At 42.1% G+C, this 23,360-nt stretch overlaps 1 protein-coding gene across 1 annotated transcript in view; it reads left to right on the forward strand.

Moving 5' to 3' along the window:
- LOC125018157 (transmembrane protein 163-like) overlaps positions 1-23,360 on the forward strand; it is a 62,643-nt gene that overhangs the window by 8,405 nt on the left and 30,878 nt on the right. Inside the window, exon 2 of the mRNA XM_047601894.1 lies at positions 1,044-1,163. Within this exon, the coding sequence (XP_047457850.1) occupies positions 1,044-1,163 (120 nt within the window). The remainder of the gene's footprint in view (positions 1-1,043; positions 1,164-23,360) is intronic.

Raw genomic sequence — 23,360 nt, forward strand, 5'->3', positions numbered from 1 at the left:
CACACAACAGCAGGGAGGTGAGCCATTAGGAAACGCACGTGAACCGTGAGACTGTGACTTCTTTACCACCATCTGTGTTTAGCCGGTTGTGTTGGATGACAAAGGCTCTGGTGGTTCTTAAAAATTGTTTTGGTTTTCTTTAAATTATTTAAAGAGCGCTTGATTTAAGTAGTTAATAAATACACATTTGCCGTGCATTGACTGAGGGTAAATTTTAATTGTCATTTAGTAAATTTGCATTACTGCGTACTTTGTTAGTGCTCACGGTGGAGTGATACCGGCGTACTGCGGCTCCTCTTGGAGTTGTGTTTAAGTCCGTGAAGGTCAGTAGAGAAAGTTAAACTTGAGAAGCTGTCCTCGTCCTGTGCTTCACCCAGGACCTGCTGCCTAATTTGGAATTTAACAAGGGTCTCCAGACATTACACAGTGTTTTGTGTCTCCCTGCGTAAATCCACAATAACCATTTGAAAGCACTCGCACAGAATTCAACGGTTGGTAATGGATCTTTTATACCGAGTCTCACACTCCTTTGAATCGGGGAAGTTTGAGAGAAGTTTCCAGCGGGGTTAAATAGACTGGAACAGAGGGACATAATTGGTTTTCCCACTAGAAATAAATGTAGAAAAAATTGCTTATGGCCACTGTCATACGGTTTTGTCTTTGCTTTGATCAGTAGCACCCGTTACCCACGTCAGCTTGTCTTGAGTATTGACCTCTTTGTCACTGTAGTCGGGAACAATGAACCCTTCAGTTTTGTGCAACTAAGAATTGTATAACTTAGAATGGTACTGCAAGAGTTTTTTTTTTCTGAGTGATTTGTTTTTAGACGCTGTTGGAGTCCACAGCCAAATTAATTATTCAAGTTGAATTTTCTTTTTTAGTGCAGTAATGTCTCAAGTGGCCACATACATAACCTCTGGCTGACTGATGTGATCACATAATTTAAAAACCAAAATGTCATTGAACGAACTTTATAAAACAAAGTCAACATGAGAAGAAAATTGGAATCGTTTTCGTAACAGAGTTTGTGTGTCTCGCTGCAGGTCTCCTTGAGAGCAGCATGCGCCTGAAGCCCCACGAGGCTCAGAGCTACAGGAAGAAGGCGCTCTGGGTGTCTTGGGTCTCCATCGTGGTCACGCTTATACTGGCTGTGGCAGCTTTCAGTAAGTATTTCAAACACCCTTTTAAACATGCAGCATGCATCTGTACCCTACACTGACTCGTCATTGACTTTGAGACTTTGCAGGACTTATTATGTATTATCTGGGATTTGATATAATGATATATATTTATTAGTGCCTTATTCAGCAGCGAGTAGACTGTGTGGCTGGACATTTCTCACATCCTGTTGACTAAGGAGGATATGTTGTCATTGAAATGTCTATTAGTTGAGCTTTACAGACCTTTCAAAAACATGGAGTTGGAAAAGATGTGGGCGGTTTTAGGTAACATTTGAGGTTTCAGCTGTTTCATTTGGTTTAAAAAAACAACCTTAACCGAAGTGCAAACTCAAACCAAACCTCCAATTTATACAGTGTATGAACACCTTCTGTTATTAGGACCTTGGCCCAACCTAAGTTTGGGAAATCAGGGAGCACTCGGTGCAGCGGTTATGTTGTGGAAAGGAAGCAATCATACAGTAAGAAGTCGATTAAGACACAGATCTTTTGAAAAGCAAGTTCTGGTTCAAAGCCTTGCCATATGCTTCTCTTGACAAGTTATCTGCATTTACTATTGATGTGAGCTGAGTTAATACCAGATCAAGGACACGGCTGAGAGCATCATCAGAAAGCTTTGTGAGCAGCTGAGATGATCATAAGAGCGATAAAAACACTCAAAAATGTTAAAGAATTTCTGTTAAATTGCGTCTTAACTGTGGAAATTGTGCGATTAATTGCAGTTAAATGTTTGGATCTATAGCTGAATGATTTTCAGTCACTAAAGGGTTCAAACCATGCACATGTAATGTGTCATAAATTCAAAATTAAAATATGACGAGTGCATGACGACAAAGAACATGTGCTTTTTGCCACGTTGACATGACGATGGCCCACTGATGGGAAAGCAAATGAATGAATCACGGTGATTAGTTTCATAAGCGGAGCTTCAATTACATCCATTTTTTTCAGAGCATTTGTTTGGTGCCTTTGATTGATTAGATTTGCTAGCCAGTGGAACTGTCAGTCGTAGGTTTGACTTGTCACATCTACATAGTACAATGCACAGTGAAGTTCGTTTTTGTACATGCAGTCAGTAGTAAAAAAGAAACTATGGAATTCCTGAGTCTAAAATGAATCTGTCAATAACCCATTAAATATTAAGGTAAAAAAGGAATCCCCTTTTATTCAGTTCTGTGATGAGAGATTTAATCAGACTGATAGTGTTTTAGCTTGAAGTGTCCTTTCACTGGAATTCAAGACTCTTTGCTATCTAATTGCGTTTAACATTTGGTAGTCTCTCTCAGACTGATCCTTCAGATATTGTGAAAGCCTGTAGCAACTCTTTCATCACACAGTGTGCTGTCTTATGATGCGCAGGATGTCTCGACTTGCACGCCACCTCTTGCAGCGCAAGGGGGTATGTTGCACTGTCATCCTGTCTAAGCATCGGTTTCAAGTCACGGTGCATGCTAATCTACCCAAGCCCTTTGTCTTGTCCGCGATGTGCTGATGAAGCACAAACGTCTTTTTTTAAGCAAGGCAGCCACTTGTTGAAGCTTAGAAGCTACAAAGGAAACTGACCTAAGTCTAAAACTAAGTTCAGCATAATTTGAAGAAGCGTGCGTTTGATGTCAGCCAGTGTGGTACAGTTTGAAACTAATGCACAATTAAAGGAATTAAAGATATTTTTGATTGACTTTTTTGTTGCCCCTTTGATTGGTTGCTGACTGACCAACCAGAAGGCTCCCATCATGGCTACCGCTGGAAACAAACAAATGGTTAAACAAGCACGACTCTTTTGTCGAAGCAGAATGAAAATAAAAGTGAAAACGGGAGGAATTAAGAACGGGAAAATAGCAACCAGCTGTGTCCTGGGTACTTGATACAGTGACTCCCCATAGCCAGAATGGACTGACCACCCAGAATGATTTGAACTGGCAGTTTAACCATGTAGCAATCTGTAGATATACCTACAAATATTCCACGATATTATTCAAAGTGGTAGATAACACGTGAGTCTGCTAGTGACCAGAAATAATAGCTCTGACCAATTCACAAGAACATAATCGGTGTTGAATCCCAGCAAAAGAACATTTGCGGAAAAAAATATAACACCATATCTGCTGAGAAGAAAGTTTTGGCTAGTACACGTTTCTTTTCTTTGTTAGAATATTGTCGTCCCACTTTCCCAGCAGTACACAAGCAGTTTGGCCCAGTGACAGCCCCCTATATTGGTCGCCTATAACGGTAAATGAGACTTTTTCTTCTCATTGATCGGCTGCATTTGGCATTTATAAATTTTGCAGTGAAGGTTATGTCATGTACACAACAAATATTTCTTAATGGTTCCAGAAATACTGGTTTAAAGAGGTAACGTGGGGGTGAGACAGCTAACTGTTAGCTAATGGCGCTAGTTCTCAATTCTTTTTTATCTATGGTAATTTCCTCTGTCGTACCCACATTTTTCATATTTTTATTGAAGAACTGTAATCATGAGCTGTAATGCGTACATAAACCCCACTCAGACGATTTGATATTTGCTGGGATGTACTCATTTCCTCATGGATGTACTCAGGGATGTACTCATTTCCTCATGGAGTTGCTCCAGACCTTCCTTCCACCACCAAGTGTGAACATTGTTTGACAGTGAGCGCAGAGAGTGTGCAGACTCAAACAGAAGAACACGATCGCCCATGAAAATCCAGCAGAGGTAGAGATGGACAGATGGAGAGAGCGCGGCTAACGGAGACAAAGAGACGAGAACAACAGAAAGGAGGGATGCGGAAGTGCAGACGAGCTCCTCTCCAGCAGTCATGGCTGCAGCCTCTAGAGGCCGGGTCGGGGGCACTGGGTTAGGAAGTTCAAACACGGATGAGACACTTCCTCCTTGTGTCGCAACACGGCGTCAACGGCGGAGGAAAGAGAGGCGTTTGAAAAGTGAAAGACGGGAGCGGGATCAGAGGGAGTGAGAGACAGATGGGGACGAAGGAGTGAAGCCCTGAAAGGTGCAACGGCACCGAGGGGGATGAGGGGCAGGATGAGCGCTGGCAGGCACCATTGGGGCTTTAGTGTCGGTGATGGCTCAACTATAAAGAACGCAGACACGCCTTCTCTCCTCCTGCTTGTGCCCTAGTTTCTTTCGCTCTCTCTTCCTGTCTCACCAACTTTTCAGCTTATGTCTTTTTCTGTACTTTGTTTTTTCTTTTTTCTTACCACATCTCTCCCTCTTCATTCCTCACAACGCTCTGTTCTTTTCTCTGTTCTCTGTGTCATGTGCTTTTTATGAGTTTTCCTCAAGTGGGCATGTTTAAATAAAAAAAGGGTCAAAGTGAAAGTCGTCTTTTTCTGCTCATCTTTGCTGCTTGCTCCTGCTTCTACCATTATATATGTGTGTGCGTGTGTGTGTGTATATATATATATATTTTATATGATGTCTCTTTTGCTTTTCCTCTTTCCCGTTCCTTCTCCTCTGTCTCTTCTTCCCCACCTTTAAGGAAATCTGCAAGGATCCTCTGCCCTTCTGTGACCTTTAGCAGTATTTTAACATTTAGAAGGGATGAGGGTCCAAGCCAATTCTCTTCCACTCCGCTCTCTATTGTGTTGCCTCTTGAAAGCGTCGGCCATGAATGGCTGCGCTGTGTTAGCCCGCGACCTTTCTCGAGAAGCTGTCTTTTGTGGCTACCTATTCACCTGTGAAAGTGGTACGAGTCTTTAAGGCTTTATCAGACGCGTCGAGCTCAGGCGGTAAGCAGGGACCACACTTCGGGAGGCAGGAGCCGGCAGGAGCCGGCATGTTCCTGCGCTGCACAGCTGGCTTTGAGCTGCCCAGCAGAGTGTGAAGAGTTGATTAGTCGTCACTGGCCAACACAGGAAATCACGGGGTGGCATCATACTTCATTGATCCGTTGGGACGGGATGATGAGGGTTTCGATGCCACTGGCCTCACATTCAAGAAATAAACAAAGCGTTTTGTTCCGAATAAATTATTCATTTGAAGTAACATTAAAAAACTAATATTTATCACTAACCACACTCCCACGCATGTTCATTTCTGTTATTTTATTTACACAAGGACCCTGAACACTAAATGTACATCCCAAGATGATTCATGTGATTTCCCAATATAGCAGAATAACAAATAAAAGCAGAAGCAATCAAATTAGAAGTGAAGACAAATATTTCAAATGGTAATTTACACTGAACTAGTCGACATGATCGTATGAATCCAGCAGCATGGGTACGGATTCTTTATAAATTCATTTACCTACCCTAAAGACACCAGTGTTTTGGGCATTATTTAAAGCCTTTCCTTTCACTTGTGCTTGCAGATCAGTGAAACAGGCACAGAACATTTCCTTGCGAATGGCTTCACACTGTGTGTCCTTGTGCAGCTGGAGAAGAACAAGCCATGCAGGCCTGTGCTTCAGTACTGATGCCTCAGTCAACACGGTGTGAGGCATCGGTATTGTTGTCTGGTTACTGATCCTCGCACACCGGTTTAACGAGTGACTGGTACTGCAGACGACCTCTCGCCAGGCAGAGAAGAGATTGTTTTCTTCAATGGAAAGGGGAAATTCAGACGAATTAGAGTACACTACCGGTTAAACAGCACATAGTATCCTCTGATATAGTTAGGGCTCTAACCTACAGCAAGATAATGACTCAAAACTTTAGTCCAAGCTTTACCAGAACTACCTCAGGATAAAAACAAGATGGAAAGCTTGAAAACATGGAGTGGACCATGACCCAGTCTCTAGATTTAACCTCATGGAGCTGGTTTGTGATGAACTGGACAGAAGAGTCTTACAAGTGTAACATACTTCTGGGAACTTCTGCAACAACATTGAGAAGAAAAATATTTGATTTCCATTTTAGATAGAAAGAACGTCACCAGTGTGTTCACATTATTTATTGGGTTATGGGTTACATAACACATAGAGTTGTTTATGGTCTTTGCTTTCATTTCAGAATAAAATCAGACATTAAACTGCACACACTTATTTAATTAAAAATATTTAAAACTTTTGGTAGTGTAGATAAAACAATACACTCACTCACTTTCCTCACTTTCTAGTTCAGTTTCATCTTGTTGCACTGGAAATATTGTGAGGTACGCGCCCTCCTACATGAAGAATCTAACAATTTCTCTTTTTTTTTTCAACCTTTCAATGTGCGTTATTAACAGTCCCAACCCACATTGTGTAAGTACCTGCCATAAGTGAGGGTTTCTGCATTGCGTTCACGTGCGTGCATTTGTATTGCGCTCGCTAAGCAGAGCACTGTGCACCACCAACACGAATGATTTTCAGAGCGCCTTACAGGACTTGCAGGAGCAGGCTACAAGGCTGCACGCTAATGGGCTGCCACACGATCAATCAGCACGGTCGCCAACAACCCTTTAATGCTGGAGCAGAAGGGAAGATTGTGCTCTGCTCGGTGGTGGTGGTGGGGGGGTGGCTGAAGAGGGAGCGAGCACGGGGGGGGGATGAGATTGAGACAGCCAAAGGAGTGGACTCTAAGAAGAAAAAAGAAAGAAAGAAATTTGTCTTCTACACAGTTGCTCCCTCATTCTCTCTGTTCTCTGCAGTAGAACTTTAATTACTGTGATTTAACCTAGATACATAAAGTAAGAGCCCAACATAGTTATAAATAAATCATCATCTTGTGCTGCCAGACAGGAGTGGCTGCAGGAAGTTAGCTCCGTGATACAACTTTAACGCAAATCAGCACGTGGTGAGAGGGGCACAATTAAACCCTTGTTTGGCTCGTAGACGAGCAGGCTGCTGTCACAGGCTCAACTCGTCTCCATTCAGACTCAGTTTAGCGACTGTAGCCCAGAGTGCGTGCTATGGAATTATAACGGAGCCTTTACAAATGTTTACCCAAGCAACACAGCACACTCTCAAGTTGTCAGTTATCCAATTTCCTACAGCTGAAATGTCATCCAGATTCAGATTTCTTAAGTAGTTTGTACCATGTTAGAGAAGCTTTTGTATTTTCCTTGAGAAGAACACCTCCTTTATTTTTCTGATTTACGCTTGCGCTGACCACGAAGCTGTGATCAGATCTGAAATCAGTACAATGGATAGAAAAGCTTTTTTCATATCATCTGAATACTGACTCTTCAGAGTCACGCTATGAAGTGTTTGGAATGTAATTCCATGAAATTGTGTGCATATAGCATTTTCCTTGACCCCAGATGTAATGTGTCCTGGCTAATTTTAAGATGTTTGCAAGTTAGGTTGTTAGGGTTGGGGCTAAGGACGGGGTTAGATGGTCCATTCATTATGACTAGACATTAAATAACACAGCAGAAACACAGAAAAAGAACACATAGCATGTGGCAAGACTCATATGACTGATACGATATCAGAGGTTTTTTCTATCCACTGGCAGCACCGTGTGGGGGTCCCTGTGTCTAATGCTATCTGTAAAGGAATGCGCATTCACATAAAGGGTATCACAATGTGCACAACAACGGGTTTCCATGCTCTCATTCATCCGGAGGTCATGATACTACACTGATGGGATAAAGGAATACTTTAAAGAACGCAGACTTGCGAGAAAATTGGCCTGCGTGTAAACAATGCCGGTTTGCAAAAAATCGCATTCGCGAATGTTTAATCCATTCACCACGCTTGTTAGACCCCGTCAATCGCTTCTCCTCGAAAAGCGTGTAATGTAAACAGAAGTCGCAGCACTTGGTTGGCTGTGGTGTGGAGGCGTATCGCTCTGATCTGCTCTTTCCTTTTCCCGTCGGATGCCATGTCAGTAAGAGACATGTTCATCCACATATATCATCCTTTTGAAAGGAGCCTTGAGGGCTGGTCCTCATGCGGGATTTGGTGACACTCGAAATAACGTAGAGTAACACCAGCCTTCTAAATAAGTTGTTACCTGCCATATCGCTGGCGTTCGGAGCGATGTGAGCCTTGGAGCTGTAATAACGGCAGGCTGTCAGACGAGTGTGGTCGCGTTTGGGACAGACGTGTGTGAAACTGTGACTGGTATTAAGTCCTTATGTGTGATAAGGTGCTGTGACACTATCTGCAGGACTCGGTCACGGTCATCTGAGATGTGTGTGTGGTGACTCTCGCTGCTTCCAGTGCCTCCTTTAAGAGACATAAAATAACACAGCCGGAAGGGGGGGGCAAAAACAAATGATAAATCACAGAAGGCAGAGTGTACACAACAGAGATGTTGGGTTGTACAGGATGTGTCTGGTACCTTCAGGCCATTTGTCATATCTGGGCAATCGCTGCAGGATCGCAGACATTCCAGTGTACACCATCCCCCCATCCCCCTCCACCTTCTCTTGCTCCACTTCTGCTTCTCTCTGCGCTTCGCTCCCCCAATCCCTCATCTCCACCTACTTTCTCTCCGTTCTTCCTCTCCTCCCAGGCCTCCCCTCCTTCTACAGCATCCACTCACCAACCACGCTCCAGTTTCTTTCCTTTCTCCTTCCCACCTCCACATAAACCCAACTTCGCCCTCAGCCTCCGCCCACCGTCCGCCTTGAGGTAGAAAACACAATTATTTATTCATTTTTGTTTTAGCTTCACTCTCTATGGCACTGAGGTGCCATCAGAGGGGGAGTGCTAAGCTATATGTGTCAGATTTACAAATGAAAATAATTTGCTGCTTGTTATCCGTCTGAAGTCTTTTTAACAGTCCCTTTTTTCATCCCCATCATCGTACACACCGTACCTCTTTTAATTTCCTACTCCTGCTCTCTCTTTGCACTGTTTACTTTACGTAGCAGCCCAGATGTGTGTTGTTTTTATGAATCCTGTCTAAATCTAATGAGGCTACATCTCCTGGTCCATACGGTCACAGCCAGCAGCAGATCCTGAAAGGACCCGAAGCATTTCACTCAAAATTTACAATCAAATTACATGTTATCCTTCATCTTCCTGTACATTTTACCGTTCATTCATGCTGAGGTCAAGTTTTTATTTACCATTTAGCGCTGGTTTGTTTTTTTAATAGTTTAAGAAGAGTCAATTCAGCTGAATGAAAAGGGGTTTTGTATGTCTCTAAACTGTGGCTGGATAGACTGAGGATCTGAAGCCTTTACTCAGTACAACCTTTTTCATTTGATGCATATGCAGTATGAAACAACACTAGCATAAGCCCATATCACTATAGACTACTCTGCACTAGTTGGAAATTAATGCAAAAGTTGGAAAAACAATATTGAATTATTAAATCATATTTAATCCATATGTAAAGGTCACATCCCAATGTAAGCCATCCACAGTAGGATGCAGCCTGACACAGACACACACACAAAAATGGTTTAAGAATAACTAAAAAAACAAACAAACAAAAAAAAAAAAAACATGAAGAACAGCACAAGGTGTTGACTTGGCTTCCAAATCCACAGAGGCCCCTCCCCTCAACCCATAGGACACAAAGTCCCCCACTAACAACATCCTGTTTCCAGACACCACAGGACACCCTCGGAAGACCTATGTCCGTTCTCTGATGAGTCACAACTGTTTTGGATTGACTCAGCTTCTGCTGGAGTTTTTCTAGGAGTGGCTTTGTGTTAGAAACAAGATCACCATTACGTCCACGTTGACTTGACTAATAATGTCTGCTGATGGTAGGGATGTACATTTAAAGGAATGGTCCATATTATTTGAATTTAAGTGGATAATATGTAATGCATATTGCATGTGTGTACTGCATACTGAGTTTTTAGCAGAGTTTTTGTTGAGTACACAATAAAACTTGAATATGGTTGCATATGTTATATATTTTAAACTGGGACAGCACTAGCTACATTGCCATGTTGCCATTTTGTTTGTCTATCCCATACATGAGGCTTGGAGTTAAGTAAATTCTTAAGATTAGCATTTAGCTGCAACAGATTTATGTGATGATGTGGTAAGGATGAATTTGTTCACAATAAAATGTCTCTGATTGGTTTGAAATGGTCCGACAGCACGTGGAGGTATTCTTTTTTTTGCATCGGTTGGGACATGCTCCTTACTGAAATCCAAATGCCTTGAAAGCAGACTCATATTTACATAATAATTTAATCTGACTGTGGCAGGCTACAAATGGTCTGCTGAATTCAGGAATAAATCATTTAAAATCATGTGGTTAAAAAAAATCAAAGGTCACAAAGTACACGTTTATGGTCATAGCTCAAGAATTCCTATTAGTAATTATTTCATGAAAAATAAATGTCTCAAATTTGAAAAAGAAAATCATTAAGGGGTTGTATTGATATATAAAAAGTCATGAATTGTGCCATAATGTAATCAAACATGGATATTAAATTGTCACTTGACGAGTTGCCTCATGATCACATTTTGCCATTCCAAGCGTTGACGAACCTTCCTTCAGTTGCTGTGTCTAAGCTCCGATGTAAAATGTTGAGTCTTCCCATCCACTTATCTCGCAGCTGCTGAAATAGAAGCCTGTTATTATGTTAAAAGATATCTATTCAAACTGAATTGCTGTTATCAGATGACCTAGGGCACTGCACTGTGTAATTTTCTCCGAGTGGCTACTTGTCAAACTTGAATTACCGACTTACAAATTACAAACATGGCAGCCAAATCGTAGATATTTCCCTCCACAGACAGGCCCTCTGTACCTGCTCAGTGTTTAGAGAGTACCCTTGATTGTGCGACGATCAGCCCTCAAACAATAGGGAACAATGTAGAATAGCTGGGCTGGTAGAGGGGGCAGACTTTTTCCTGGAATGTTAATCTCGTTAAATGCCAAATATTTTATTCCTTGCTGTGTCTATGTATTGTGTAGTGAGGAGGATAATGCCGCGTCTTAGGGCCCGTTATTTGATGGCATGTGCTGAGACTGTATTTACCATTTATCAGCAACTCACCGGCAACTGGTCTGTGTGCGGTTCACTGGCTCCGGTAGAATAGTGCATGACCGTGTAGAACCTTACCACTGACAGAATGGGGACGACGACGATGCTTTGACTTCTCCAGGATAAAGTGGGGTCATTGAGGTGTTGGCTGCACCGCACCGGAGACATCAAGGAGATGCTACGTTTTAAAGTCGGATTCTAATTGTGGAACTGCTAGATTTTGGAAGTCCAAGGTTGCTGTCATGCATAAACTTTTCTGTGTGGCACAAATAAAATCTGGCTCCTTTGTGGAGTCTTTTTCATTTATTTATTCGATGTAGGAAGGATGTAGAATCTTTTGCACTGTGTGGCTCTATAATGGTAAATGGCCTTGTATTCGTATAGTTACTTTTTTACCTCTTGCTACTCAAAGAACTTTACAGTTACAATGACACATGGGAATGGATGAACCAAAAGAACCACTCTGCCCCGAATTAAAGCAATCATCATACACTGATCAAGCCTCACATTAAAACCACTGACGGGCCATCTTGAGACATCACAGTGTTCTGCTGGGAAACTTTTGGCATTCGTGTGGATGTTACTTAGCCACCTAGACCGGACCAGGCAACCTCACCCTATAGCAAGGACACTCCATGATGACACAGTTTGGGAACAACTCAAAAAACACAAAGAACAGCACAAGGTGTTGACTTGACCTCCAAATTCACTAGGGGATCCTAGTGTTTCCAGACACCACAGAGGACACCCTCAGAAGGTCCCTGTCCGTTCTCTGATGAGTCTGAGCTGTTTTCAAGACAAAAGGTAGACCTACACAATTCTAGGAAGGTGGTCATAATGCTGTGCCTGATTGGTGTACAATGCAGTGATGCTGCGTCATAATAACACGTTATCACATTGTCATAAACAGATCCCCTGCTATTCGCTCTCTAAATGCGGCAGGGAGGCTGTCTTTAGCGTTTTCAGCTTCTCACACCAGATGCTTCAGTCACATCTCCCCTCCCTCTCTTCAGCACCAAGAGGATTACGCACAAGGGCACGCATATATAAATCCTCGCATGATAGTGAATGACGTAGGCTGAAGATGTGAACAGACAAACAGTTCAGCAGCGTTAAAAAATAGCTGTAATCTTTAAATGCTACTGCCCCTCGTTTCAGTTTTTTTGTTTTTATTTAAGATATATCATTTTTGACTGAAGTGTCCTCTGGACGTTTCCTTTTGTGTGTGGGTGCATCTGTATGCACCAGACTGTGCTTGTACTCAGGCTTGTGCTCTGCAAGTCACTTATGAAATCTTTATAAGGCCGAGGCCGTTATAAATCACGGCCCTAGTGTTCCCCCCTCTAACTACAAAGTTTCCTTCTTCTCTGTTAGGCTTGTTCATTACCCTCCATCCATCAGCCAAGCCTGGTCCATCATTCGTCTGTCGATTGTTTGTCATTATGTACCCCCTATACTACACACCATACACGCCTTTGAGTCAGACGCCAGATATGCGCAGTATATAAAACAAAGAGATGTTGAAGAATGTAGGAAATGGACGTGAGCAGGATTAAATAGATTGAGCTGCACTAGTTTGGTTGTGTCTGTCTAGAAAGCCTTTGAACGAGTGTGCATATGTGTTTGAATTCACCTGCGCTGTCCTGGAAACCATTGATGTTCAGTGGACACCATGTGGTCATGTAAGCACGGTATGTTACACAGCTTCAATCATCAGTGGGACCTTGTGATTAAACTGAAGGAATTAGGAATGCGGAAGCAGGCACACGTAAACTTGCTTTACACACATGCCGGACATCACCTGGAGGAACTTTATATGAGAACTGACAAAAAAATTAAACTGACTCTACCCTGCCAGCATCTGAATAAAAGGTCCATGCAAAGTCTAATTGTCATGGTTTATGTCTGTCTTTTATTTTGTGATCATGTTTTGGAGTTTCCTGTTTTATTTTTTTCAAGTTCGTAGTTTGCTGTCTGTCATGTCTCCTTGTGGTTTGTCATGTCTGTCTGTGTTATGTTTTGTGTTTCCTGTTTTATTGTGTTAAGTTCTGGATTTCCTGCCTGCGTTTCCTCACGTCTCTTGATTGTTCATTGGTTTCACCCCTCTTGATTTTTGTCATTCGTCTCACCTGTGTCTTATCATCCCTCAGCCCTCATGTGTATTTATAGCCTTGCCTTCCCTTTGTTCCTTTTCACGTCGTTTGTGTTACCTTCCTTGATGTTACCTCATCGACGGTCCTTGTTTCCATGCCATGTCATGATTCTTTTGACTTTTGTACTTTGGGTTTACCTGCCTGTCTGCAGCGCCTTCTGTTGTACTGTTGTTTGTTTTCATTAAAAAACCCTTTTCCCGGATTCCTTGCCTCATCCTTATTGCCCTGCATTTGGGTCCTCACCTCTACCCTAACCTCCTCTGACACTCATGGAGTAAATTATTCTCGGTAGCCCTTTCCTTTCATTTTACAGCTTGTCTGTCTCTCAGCTGTGGTGCTTCTGGTAGTGTGACATTACATTATAGCCTTTATCCAATCATATTTCGGCCATCATGTGTTGCCGGAGTCACGACGCTGTTCCTATAACCAAGTCACATTCGTATTCTTAGGCCTTCTTTGGGTATCGTTAGCGTTTCGATCAGATTGGAGGGTCAGAGTGCTACTCTGTCTGAGCCAAGCTAGCGGTTCATGTTCATCTGTTCTGAGCTGCACAAGGAAATCATTTTTAAACCGTGATAGCAGAAGGGAGACTATCGACTTGGTTGCATATCTCCTTAGAAAGCCAGTTTCAGGGCAGACATTCCAGCAAAAGCTGGACATTGTGCGGCAAGGCCCAACCCCAGAGCTAGCTAGCCTGACCCAGTTGGGGTAAGGCTGTGTCTGCCACTTTCAAGTCAGCAACTATGAGCGCTACCCTTGGCTGACAGACTGCATTCACCTCGCGACATGGGTACCCCATGGTCCCAAGGGTTCCCTGAGATACATCCAGAACTGATACTCAATCAGCCTAGCAGTCCTCCTCTTCTTGCACACTCCACCCAGTCAAGCAGCCTCTCACCTGAACCTAATGGGTTTCCAGTAGGTGAGAACATATCAGTGGCGTTTTCTCCTGGAGGCCAAGGGAAGCCATGCTTCCTCTCTTTTATCGTCTCTGTAGCTGTCATTAAATAAAGACACTCCTTTTAGCAGTTTTGGCAATTCTTCTCTAACACTGTCATCTCATCCTTCTCCCCTTCTGTAATTATTGAGCAATTTTGTTGACATTCAGGCTATACCATCGTAATTCTGTGTGATCTCAGCATCACCGCTCAGACCCATGCTGAATGTATTTCTGTTTATGTTTCACAGTACATTAACAGTCTGATCCTACCTGTAGTTTGTGACAGGCTGTCAGATTTTACAACCGCGCCGCCTCCAAGGTTTGTCGTGGTTAATGGGCCGGGGTGACTCCGCAGCAGCCATTCCAATAATTCAAGTCTCCTACTCTGTGGTGCAGGTCAGGCTCTGTTTGACTATGTGACATTGAGGCAAACAGAGCAGTGATGGGGTATTTTATTGGCAGTAATCGGGAAGTGACGATGAAGAGAAAAGCTCAACCACTCTCTTGTTTGTAGTCCCCCATGTGCCATCATTTTGTTTGATTAAAATATTTTTGCCTTAAATGGATGCTTAAAGTCTGAAAACCAAAACCAAACACTCTAAGCAGGTTGTTGTATAATGTTTCCGGATATTGTTTCTGAATTATTTTTACTGAGCATTTGCAGATGTCAATATGAAAAGGCACCTACGGCACATTTAAAAATGAAGCCACTGAGGATATCCCACCTCACTTCAGCAACTCTGCACTATAGATCCACTTCTGAAGAGAAACAGTTTTGTAAACCCTGCGGTGTAAATGCTGGACAGATGCAAGAAATGATATTTAACTTTTCAAATGAGAATGAAAAAAAGATCCTTAAACACCTTAGATGTTTTCTGAACATTAATGCACGTCATCCTTGTCTCTCAGTGCTTCTGCTGTAATAATGGATAAAGAAAAACTTCAAATAAAAAGAGAATCTCTCAGCAATATCGCTGTATGTTTCATTGCAAGTGTGTGTACAGTGCTTTATAAAAGTACTTCTCCGACACAGCTCCCCTTGCTGTTGATGTGTCAGGGAACTCTGGGTAGGCACTTTTATCAGATGCTCTGGAGTGTTTTATCCGTGTATTTGCTTGGCTGTCAAAATCTCTCCATCTGTGGCATAATTATAGGACGGCCTCTCTAGGCTGCCTCACACCATCTTTTATCAGTCAGCACCACTTGACTATTTTTACTCTTCACTGGTGAGCCAGAGAAGTGAGGAAGCGCAAGTGTGATCAGACAAAGGAGTCAGAGGAGAGTGTTCGCGCAGTGAGTGAAAGTGTGTTCCGGGTAGTTCTTGTCCGTCGCACAGCGTGGCCGTGATGTTCCACGTATCCGGTGTCAAGGTGTCACGTTTCACTGCTAGACTAAGCATGTTTGTGCTGAAACTGAATTCATTAAGAATGAAGTTGATGGTGGGAGTTTAATGTTTCCCATACTATGTTGTATTCATTCGTAAATTGACTTCCTCAACAGTGGGCATTTACTGATAATTTTGACAATAACCATCTTAGTTTGTCCATTAGCATGCTAAAACAAGTTAATCCCCACTGGGGCTTATACCTCCTCCAGAGGTCCTGTTTCAAGGCAGATAAAAATACGATTCTCTTCATGATTAATTATACGGTTGTCCAAAAACTGTTTTGGACACACATACACGTCACACATTTAAAAGATCTTCCAGTTGGAAAGCTTTTGGAGAGGTTCCAAACTAAGACCACAAAATTATTTGGATTTGCGTCCCTATAGCTAATTCCTGATAACTGTAGCTGTAGGAACTTTTATATGACCGACTCATTTAAAATATATCAAGGCTTGACGCTATGCACATGCAAGCACCATCACAAGTTGTTAGCTCCATTCACACTCCAACTCTTTGCCCATTTTTTTAACTGTCTGGACGTTGGACTGTGTCAGGCTCTTGAAAGACGGCGGAGGCCTCAGCCCACACACAGAGCTTCAAAACTGCTCTTCAAGAATATCACAAAGGGTTCACCCATCTCTTTGTACAGTCGCTCTGTTAATCCGAACATAGGACTTCTCTTGTTGCTTGCTTCTCACCTCGCAACAGCAATCCCACTCACCAGCCAATCTCATTATAGCTCAACAAGATAAGGAAATATATCACATTAAACTTATCATCCACTTTCTACTGTCCTCTAGTGGTTTTCCATAATAAGAGAATCCTTTTCAATAATGAATGATTCACCGACTACATCTTTATTGGGCTGCTTAGCTACTGTGTCGCCTTATTCAGGGGCAGAACACAAAAGAACATGCAGCAAAACTCCCCGAGCAGCCAACATCTAGTTCCACTGTGATCGATGGTAAACTGATGCTTGCCATGGATCCATTACTAAGAGGCCTGGGCTTCCTCACACTGTAATTTGTAACCTGGGAACTGGCTAGGGTGGCCTCAGGGAAAGTGGCTCGGGAAAGCCTAATTTTCTCCCTTAGTGCATGAATGTTTTATTGAGCCCCATACTGTTGAGCCGATGGAACACGTATATAAACTGTAAGGGGAAGCGGAAGTGAATTCAAGAAGGAGGGGTCAACCTATTTGTCTTCCTTTCCGCAGGCCAATTTCCATCTCCTTATCTGTTTTCGGGGAGCAGCGAAGTGTAATTGGTGAAAGCGATGTCAGCACCTCACACTGTTTATCCCTCCCTGTGTACTACAAACAGGGTTAGACCTGTTTTATTAGCAGAGGGACTTAATGTAAAGACAGTTGGAACGATGGAAATTTCATTTTATATCAGTCATTGGACGTATGTAAAGATGGATACACCAGTCATGGCAGCATTCCATATCAGCCTCCTCCACCTAACTTGAATTTTAAATGAGGTGGAGCATAAATAGAATAGAATAGTCAGTCCAAGTGGCCACACCCAAAAATATGGATAGTTTTAGGCCTTTATGTCATTTAAACAGGTGAGTTATATAAAAATTCACCTCCATGCAATTAAACACAGACATTTGCTCTTTAGATGAAAATCACTTTCTTACCAGGCTGTAAACATGTTTATTTCTGCTGTAATGCTCCGTGGGGATTCAAGTCCAGTGCCACTCAAAAATTTTCCTGAAAACTAGTCACGCTGGTGAGTTGACGGAAGTTGGGGGTTTTCAGGTGCTGCGTGGTATAGGCACAGTCCCAACTCTACTGTATACCTGCCCTAGCCAATCCCTTCGTGTTAATTGCATTGGCATTTGTACTCGATGTGAATGCACAGGTCACAAGAAGTAATTAGGAAAATTCTTGACTTCATTTATCACTTTTGCTAACGACTGGCTAATTGGCAACATGACATTACAACGCCTATGCTAAGCTAAAGCTAACAGTTGCGCTGCCGGATTACGACAACGCCTGGGCCAATTTAAAAATGCTTTTTCTCACTTATCCTCTGGGTAACTCTGGGGAATACGGTGAGTGACTAAATTTCACACGGGGGCGGCGTATCCCTGTATGTGAAACAGTTCAACCGTATATATTTTCATTCTTTAACCACAGAAGCTGTTAAAGTGGCCCGTCTGGTTCTGGTGAATTTTACAGACTTCCAGAAAACAGAGATGCATATGCACATTTGACCTCCTAGGTGCAACATGCCCTGGAGCACTGATCCACACTTTACATGTGGTACATTTGGCAGTTTTGGGATCACTTGTTTTCTCCACCTCTGAATCATAGTATCCTTGTCTTGAGATGTGAGCAGAAAGTGACCCGCCACCCACTCAGTCGAGGTTGGCAAACAAACAAAGAAACCCTCCTCTGCACTGAGTCCAGTCAAAGCAACGCATCGATTCTGTCAGGCAGACCGGTATAACTAGTCATCAGATGCAGTGAGCCATGTCAGGCAAGCAGCTTTTAATTGCAGACTAGGTTTATTTATTCTGCCCAGAGCAAAATAAATGAAATTAACCTGAAATGAACACTGGTTTATTATTTATCTGAAATGTACCTGTATAGTCTCATTTCCAGGTGAAATCAATTGGTGGTTTTCCAGAGTTTTGTCTCAGTCTGTTCATTCTTGGGGTCTGTATCCCCCAAGAAGCAGGGCCACGTTCACGAATATATCGGGTCAAGACATACATGCACACACACACACACACACACACACACACACACACACACACACACACACACACACACACACAAACACACACACACACACACACACACTTGAAACAGGAGACTAATTTGCACTCAATTATCTTTCACCTCTTGGCGAGACAGCCAAGGCAACTTGGGTTGTGACTGTGAGTGCCTTTGCCCATGTGTGTGTGTGTCTGTGTGTGAGAGAGAGAGAGAGAGAGAGAGAGAAGGAGAGGGCGTGTTATCTAAACAATATTGTATCTAAACACATGAAACTTGCTGGTAAAGCAGAAATAGATTTTCTTTTAAAACCTCCGTAGTCTTTTATAGCAGTGACTCAGGATTTTTTACTGAATGGACGGCCCACAGAAAAGATGCTTCAGTGCATTAAGACACTGAACTGTAGGTGTGTGTCTGTTAAGTGAGAGACTGGTGTGAATGACTTGGCAAAATTCTTTTGGCAAAAAAAGAAAAAAAAATACTGTAAAAGCCCAACAACAATCCTGGAGCAGTGATTCAAAGTACTGCACTGTATAGAACCAAAGACCATCAGAGGCCTGTTAGATCCCGCATGTTTGCCTTATATATGTCTTTTATACTCGTGCTGTTGTCAGTTTTTCTTCTCTCAGCTCAACAAATGCAACAGAAACAAAAACTGTAAAAGGATCTCTGATGAAATTCAACGTAGTGTCCCTCGTCTGCTGCCCAGCTCCGCTCCAGCTCTGAAAGCACACACTGTATCTAAAGCAGAACCCCCTCACTCGTTCAGGCCGAGCACGCACGCCATAAGACGTCACAGCCAAATCTAATTTTCAAGATCAGAGCAAAAACAACACGCTGCCAGAGTCACTGGAAGTGTTACTTGTGAAGTGTGAGAAGATCGGCGTAACTCGATAATTATTTTCCTGTTCATACATGTGTGTAGCTTGTTTTGGAATTTGGGCCTCTAAATTTCAAACATGTTAGATGTTTGTGGGGGAGAAATTGTGAATGGTTTTACTAAGAGCTTGCAGCTGGATTTGTCTCTGTTTTGCATTGATTTTTGTTTGGAATGGTTGAGAGGCAAAAAAAAAATAAAGATCCAAACACATCCAAGCTCTGCCTTCAATGTTTTCAGTGCTTTTTACAATGAAATTTATTCTATAATAAGAAGAAATAAAATAAATACTCTCTCTTTTGTAAAGAAAGTGGAATTTTCTGTTAATAAAGTACGTCTAGAATGGCTTTCTAGGTTTAATATGACACGTTTCTCTTCTTCCAGTACCTGGTATTTATAAGTTTGAGTAGCTAGACCTCCCCTGCTGCCAGCAACTAAAGCTCATCTTGCCTTTGTTTCCACAACTGCAACCTTGACTCCCAAACATTTCTCATTTTTTAGCTTAATACCCTTTCTAGACAGCCTCAGATACTTGCCTGATATACTGTAACCACTGTGTGCTCGAACAATAGGTGACTCAGGTCACACTCCACTGTACTGTACTTGGCTCAGTGCTTTCCGGTTTGATATATACACTCGCCGGGCACTTCATTAGGTACGCTAATGAAACAAATGCATTCTAATATGACATCGCTTCACTAAATCTTAGCTTCACCACTGCTCTAATGTTCAGTTTATGTTGAAACGGCATCAGAAAGGAGGTAATTCACCTGGATGAATCATGTGAGCATTCTGATAATGATGTGTCAGAATACTCAGTTTGCTGTGCACGCTATTAATATAGGTTAAAAATGAATATTTAATCATTTTATCATATTTCCTAGTGTGGAAGTCAAAGGGTTAAAGGAAGCAGATGTTGGCTCAATTAACTGACCAAACAAACAAAATGAACCAAAAGGGGAACAGGCGACCAATGAAAAATCATTTTGGAGGATGTGGTTTGTGGTGCTGTTAAACTAGATTGAATAAGTGCCTTTGTTATTTAGTCTAGCCCACAGGTTGTTAAAATAATAGAAATATGTGTCAGTACAACCAATGCAATCAATACTACTACACTACAATACTAAACTACAAAATGAAAACACAACTGAATTAACATCTCTCTCGGTTATTTTAGCCAAATGCTGAATACAAAGCTAAAACTGGTGCAGGACTGTTATGTCTGAATGCGTTTAGAGTACTTCATGAAGTGGCTAGTAAACACATGTGGTATGTCAGTAACACTATATATTGCATATAAATGTTTGTTCCTACTACTTTGACCATAATGCTTCTGTGACTACATTATGGCATGCTTAAAGTAAACCACACAACCAAAACATTTCCCCTGGTTTACTCCAGGGGTGCCATGACCGCAGCATATTTTACAGTGTTGTGATGAGAACAGTTCACAGTCAAACGCGGTGTTCTTATCAGTTGCCTGTTAACTCTTTCAGGAGGTAGAAACGAAGGGTAATAGAAAGTGACAGCAGCCCAGAACCAAAATAGATGGGAATCGTCGCTGGTCATGACTCACCCCTCATTCATTTTTAAGCAAGACGAGAGAGTGTAGTGGGTGCAGAGTTGTTTGAATGAGTGAAACTGGGCTGCAGCTGCTCGGCTGAATGTGGGTTAGCTTCACTGTGACAACGACTCTTCAAACAGAGCCACAGCAAATGTGTCAAAACAAGAGAGTTTTCAGGCAAGATAATGGATAGGAAGTTTCAAAGCACATGATTCAGATATCGAGGAGATGCTTCGTCTGAGCGGTGATTAGTCACAATCAGATTTCTTTTTGGAGGATTGTGGAAGAGTTTTGTCACCACGCCGTCGCACAAAATACTCTCTCGAGGCAGAGTGTAATTCTAGATCTTCCTTGTTACTTTTTTCAACTGCAGTTCGAGCTATGACTGCTTCAGCGACTTTCCCCCGACTGCAAAACACTTCTGAGCCCAATACATCACACACTTTCAGCTGAGGAGCCAATCAGCGCCTTCTGTGCTGTTGTTGCCACGGCGAATGGTGATGGAGCTGGAGGCCTGTTGCCATGACAGGACTGTTTGTCACACTGTTCATCTAGACGATTGTAACCACATTATTTTTTGTGAGATGCAAAACCAGAAATAGAAAACACAGATATACCCAAGTCCCTGATACCATTTACTGACATAACGTGTTTACTTTCCCTGCCTCTTGTCGGGGACTCAGCAGTCAACGATGCACAAGTTCACTTAACCCTTTGACTGGCAATGTAACCACACTGTTGATCCTCTTTGTAGCAGTAGCAGTAGACAACAAAATGCTTAATTTCTCATTTTGTACCCGTTTCCTCACCATTGCTAGTCATTCAGTTTGTAAGGTATACAAATTTGCCCTTGTGTGAACACATTATATATACAAATATCTAGACTGTGGCTATTTTATCATATTTCTTAACTGACCAAACAAAATGAAACAAAAGGGGAACAAACAACTAATGAAAAACCTAATGCTATGAAACATCTCCATGATGTCACTGCTCATGATCTGGTCTATTTCCTGGGCCTCTACATTTAACCCAGCTCCACCCATAGTCACACGTTGTTGGCCTGACCCGAAACAGTAACCCAAAGACAAAGAAAACAAATTATTTCAACTGATGATGACGAAACAGTGTGAATGCAATGTGCAATCAGGCATAACATTATGACCACCTGGAGAAAAAGTGTTGCTGTAAATAAATGACATTCTTTGTCACGACAGGCTGGGTAAAAATCTTTATCTTTATAACGTTTACGACCTCTTCACTGCATGCACCATCGTCAGCTGATTCTCTCTGATTTAATTCAACGCTTGGATTATCTTTACAGCTACGGTTTGTTCTGTCCAACAACATAATTTGCGCGATAGGACGTTTCTTCCTCTGTAGGTAATCTTGTTTTGTTTTGTTCAGTCTAAAAAATTAAATTGGAAGCTTCTGGGACGCATGAATCACCCTGACTGTGATGGCACCAATTAGCAGCCACCGTGTTTGGTTTTCAGATTTATTTGCGGTACGTGTCACCATAATGAGATTTTGACTCGGAGGATAAAACAGTGAAATATAGACTATTAAACCCAACACTCTAAACACAGGTCACACATATGAATGGATAATAAAAAGATTAGCGTGCCCTCTTCCAAATGTCAGTAATATGCCCATGTGTGTAGCCGAGCATGCAGATTGTTCACACAGTGTGAGTTCTTATGGGCTGAAATAAAACTTTTTTTTCTCTCTTTTTATTTTTTTCTCTGTTTTGCTGCTTATTGTTGTGTGGCTGCGTCACGACCAGTTTAGAGGTAGCAGCTCCAAACATAACATTTCCCAAAAGCCTAATATTTATTTCAGCTTTCACATTTATTTTATTTATTTATGTACAAAAATCCCACAGTAATTGCTGTTTGACAGCTGAAATTGTTTTTATACCTCGAACTAACGGCAGCTCACATGTCTCCGTGCGTGTGTGATGTGTGTGTGTGTGTGTGTGTGTGAACTATTGCGCGAGCATCTCTTAGATCTCTGTACGTCTCAGAGCGTTTCAATTTGATTATGCAGAGCAGTCTCCACAGAGCTCATTATTAAACTGCGGGGGAAATACATTGTGGTCAGAGCTGCAAAAACAAAGCACTGTTTACTGCAATCTCTCAGTTTTAACGCGCACACAACCTCACACGTATAGATTTTCATAAGACGCACACATCCCTCTGTTGTCAGTCTCACACCGTCTCACTTTCTCTTGTTTTTTTTGTTGTTTTTTTTCTGTCAAATCTCTGCGCGCTGAAAACGAATCCCCGCTAGAGTTATGTCTGAATCAGCACCTCCTGAAGGTCAGCGAGAGGGACCAACATATTGAATGCGCTAACAATGACACACGCACGCAGGGGAGTGAACGGATTTGCTTTTAATGCCAGCTGAAACTGAATCTGCAGAAAAGTTGTTTTGCCACCAGTGTGTAAAATTATATCAGATACTAGGCCCCTTAAATAACGAGCGTGACAAAAAAGCATGGAAAATGGGACAATGTGTGACTGTCTTCGAAGGTGTGAAAAACAAAGCGTGGGACTGTCTCCTTAATGCAGATAGATTCACATTAGAAAAAAAGTTTATGCGAAATGACGAAACTGAGAAGGTCTTCAAACAGACAAAAAGCTTTGAACGCTCATGCAAAAAAGGCGGCGTTTCTATCTGTCTGCCACATGTCTCTTTCAACA

This window comes from Mugil cephalus, chromosome 12, assembly GCF_022458985.1.
Source record: "Mugil cephalus isolate CIBA_MC_2020 chromosome 12, CIBA_Mcephalus_1.1, whole genome shotgun sequence".
NCBI classification, from domain to species: domain Eukaryota; kingdom Metazoa; phylum Chordata; class Actinopteri; order Mugiliformes; family Mugilidae; genus Mugil; species Mugil cephalus.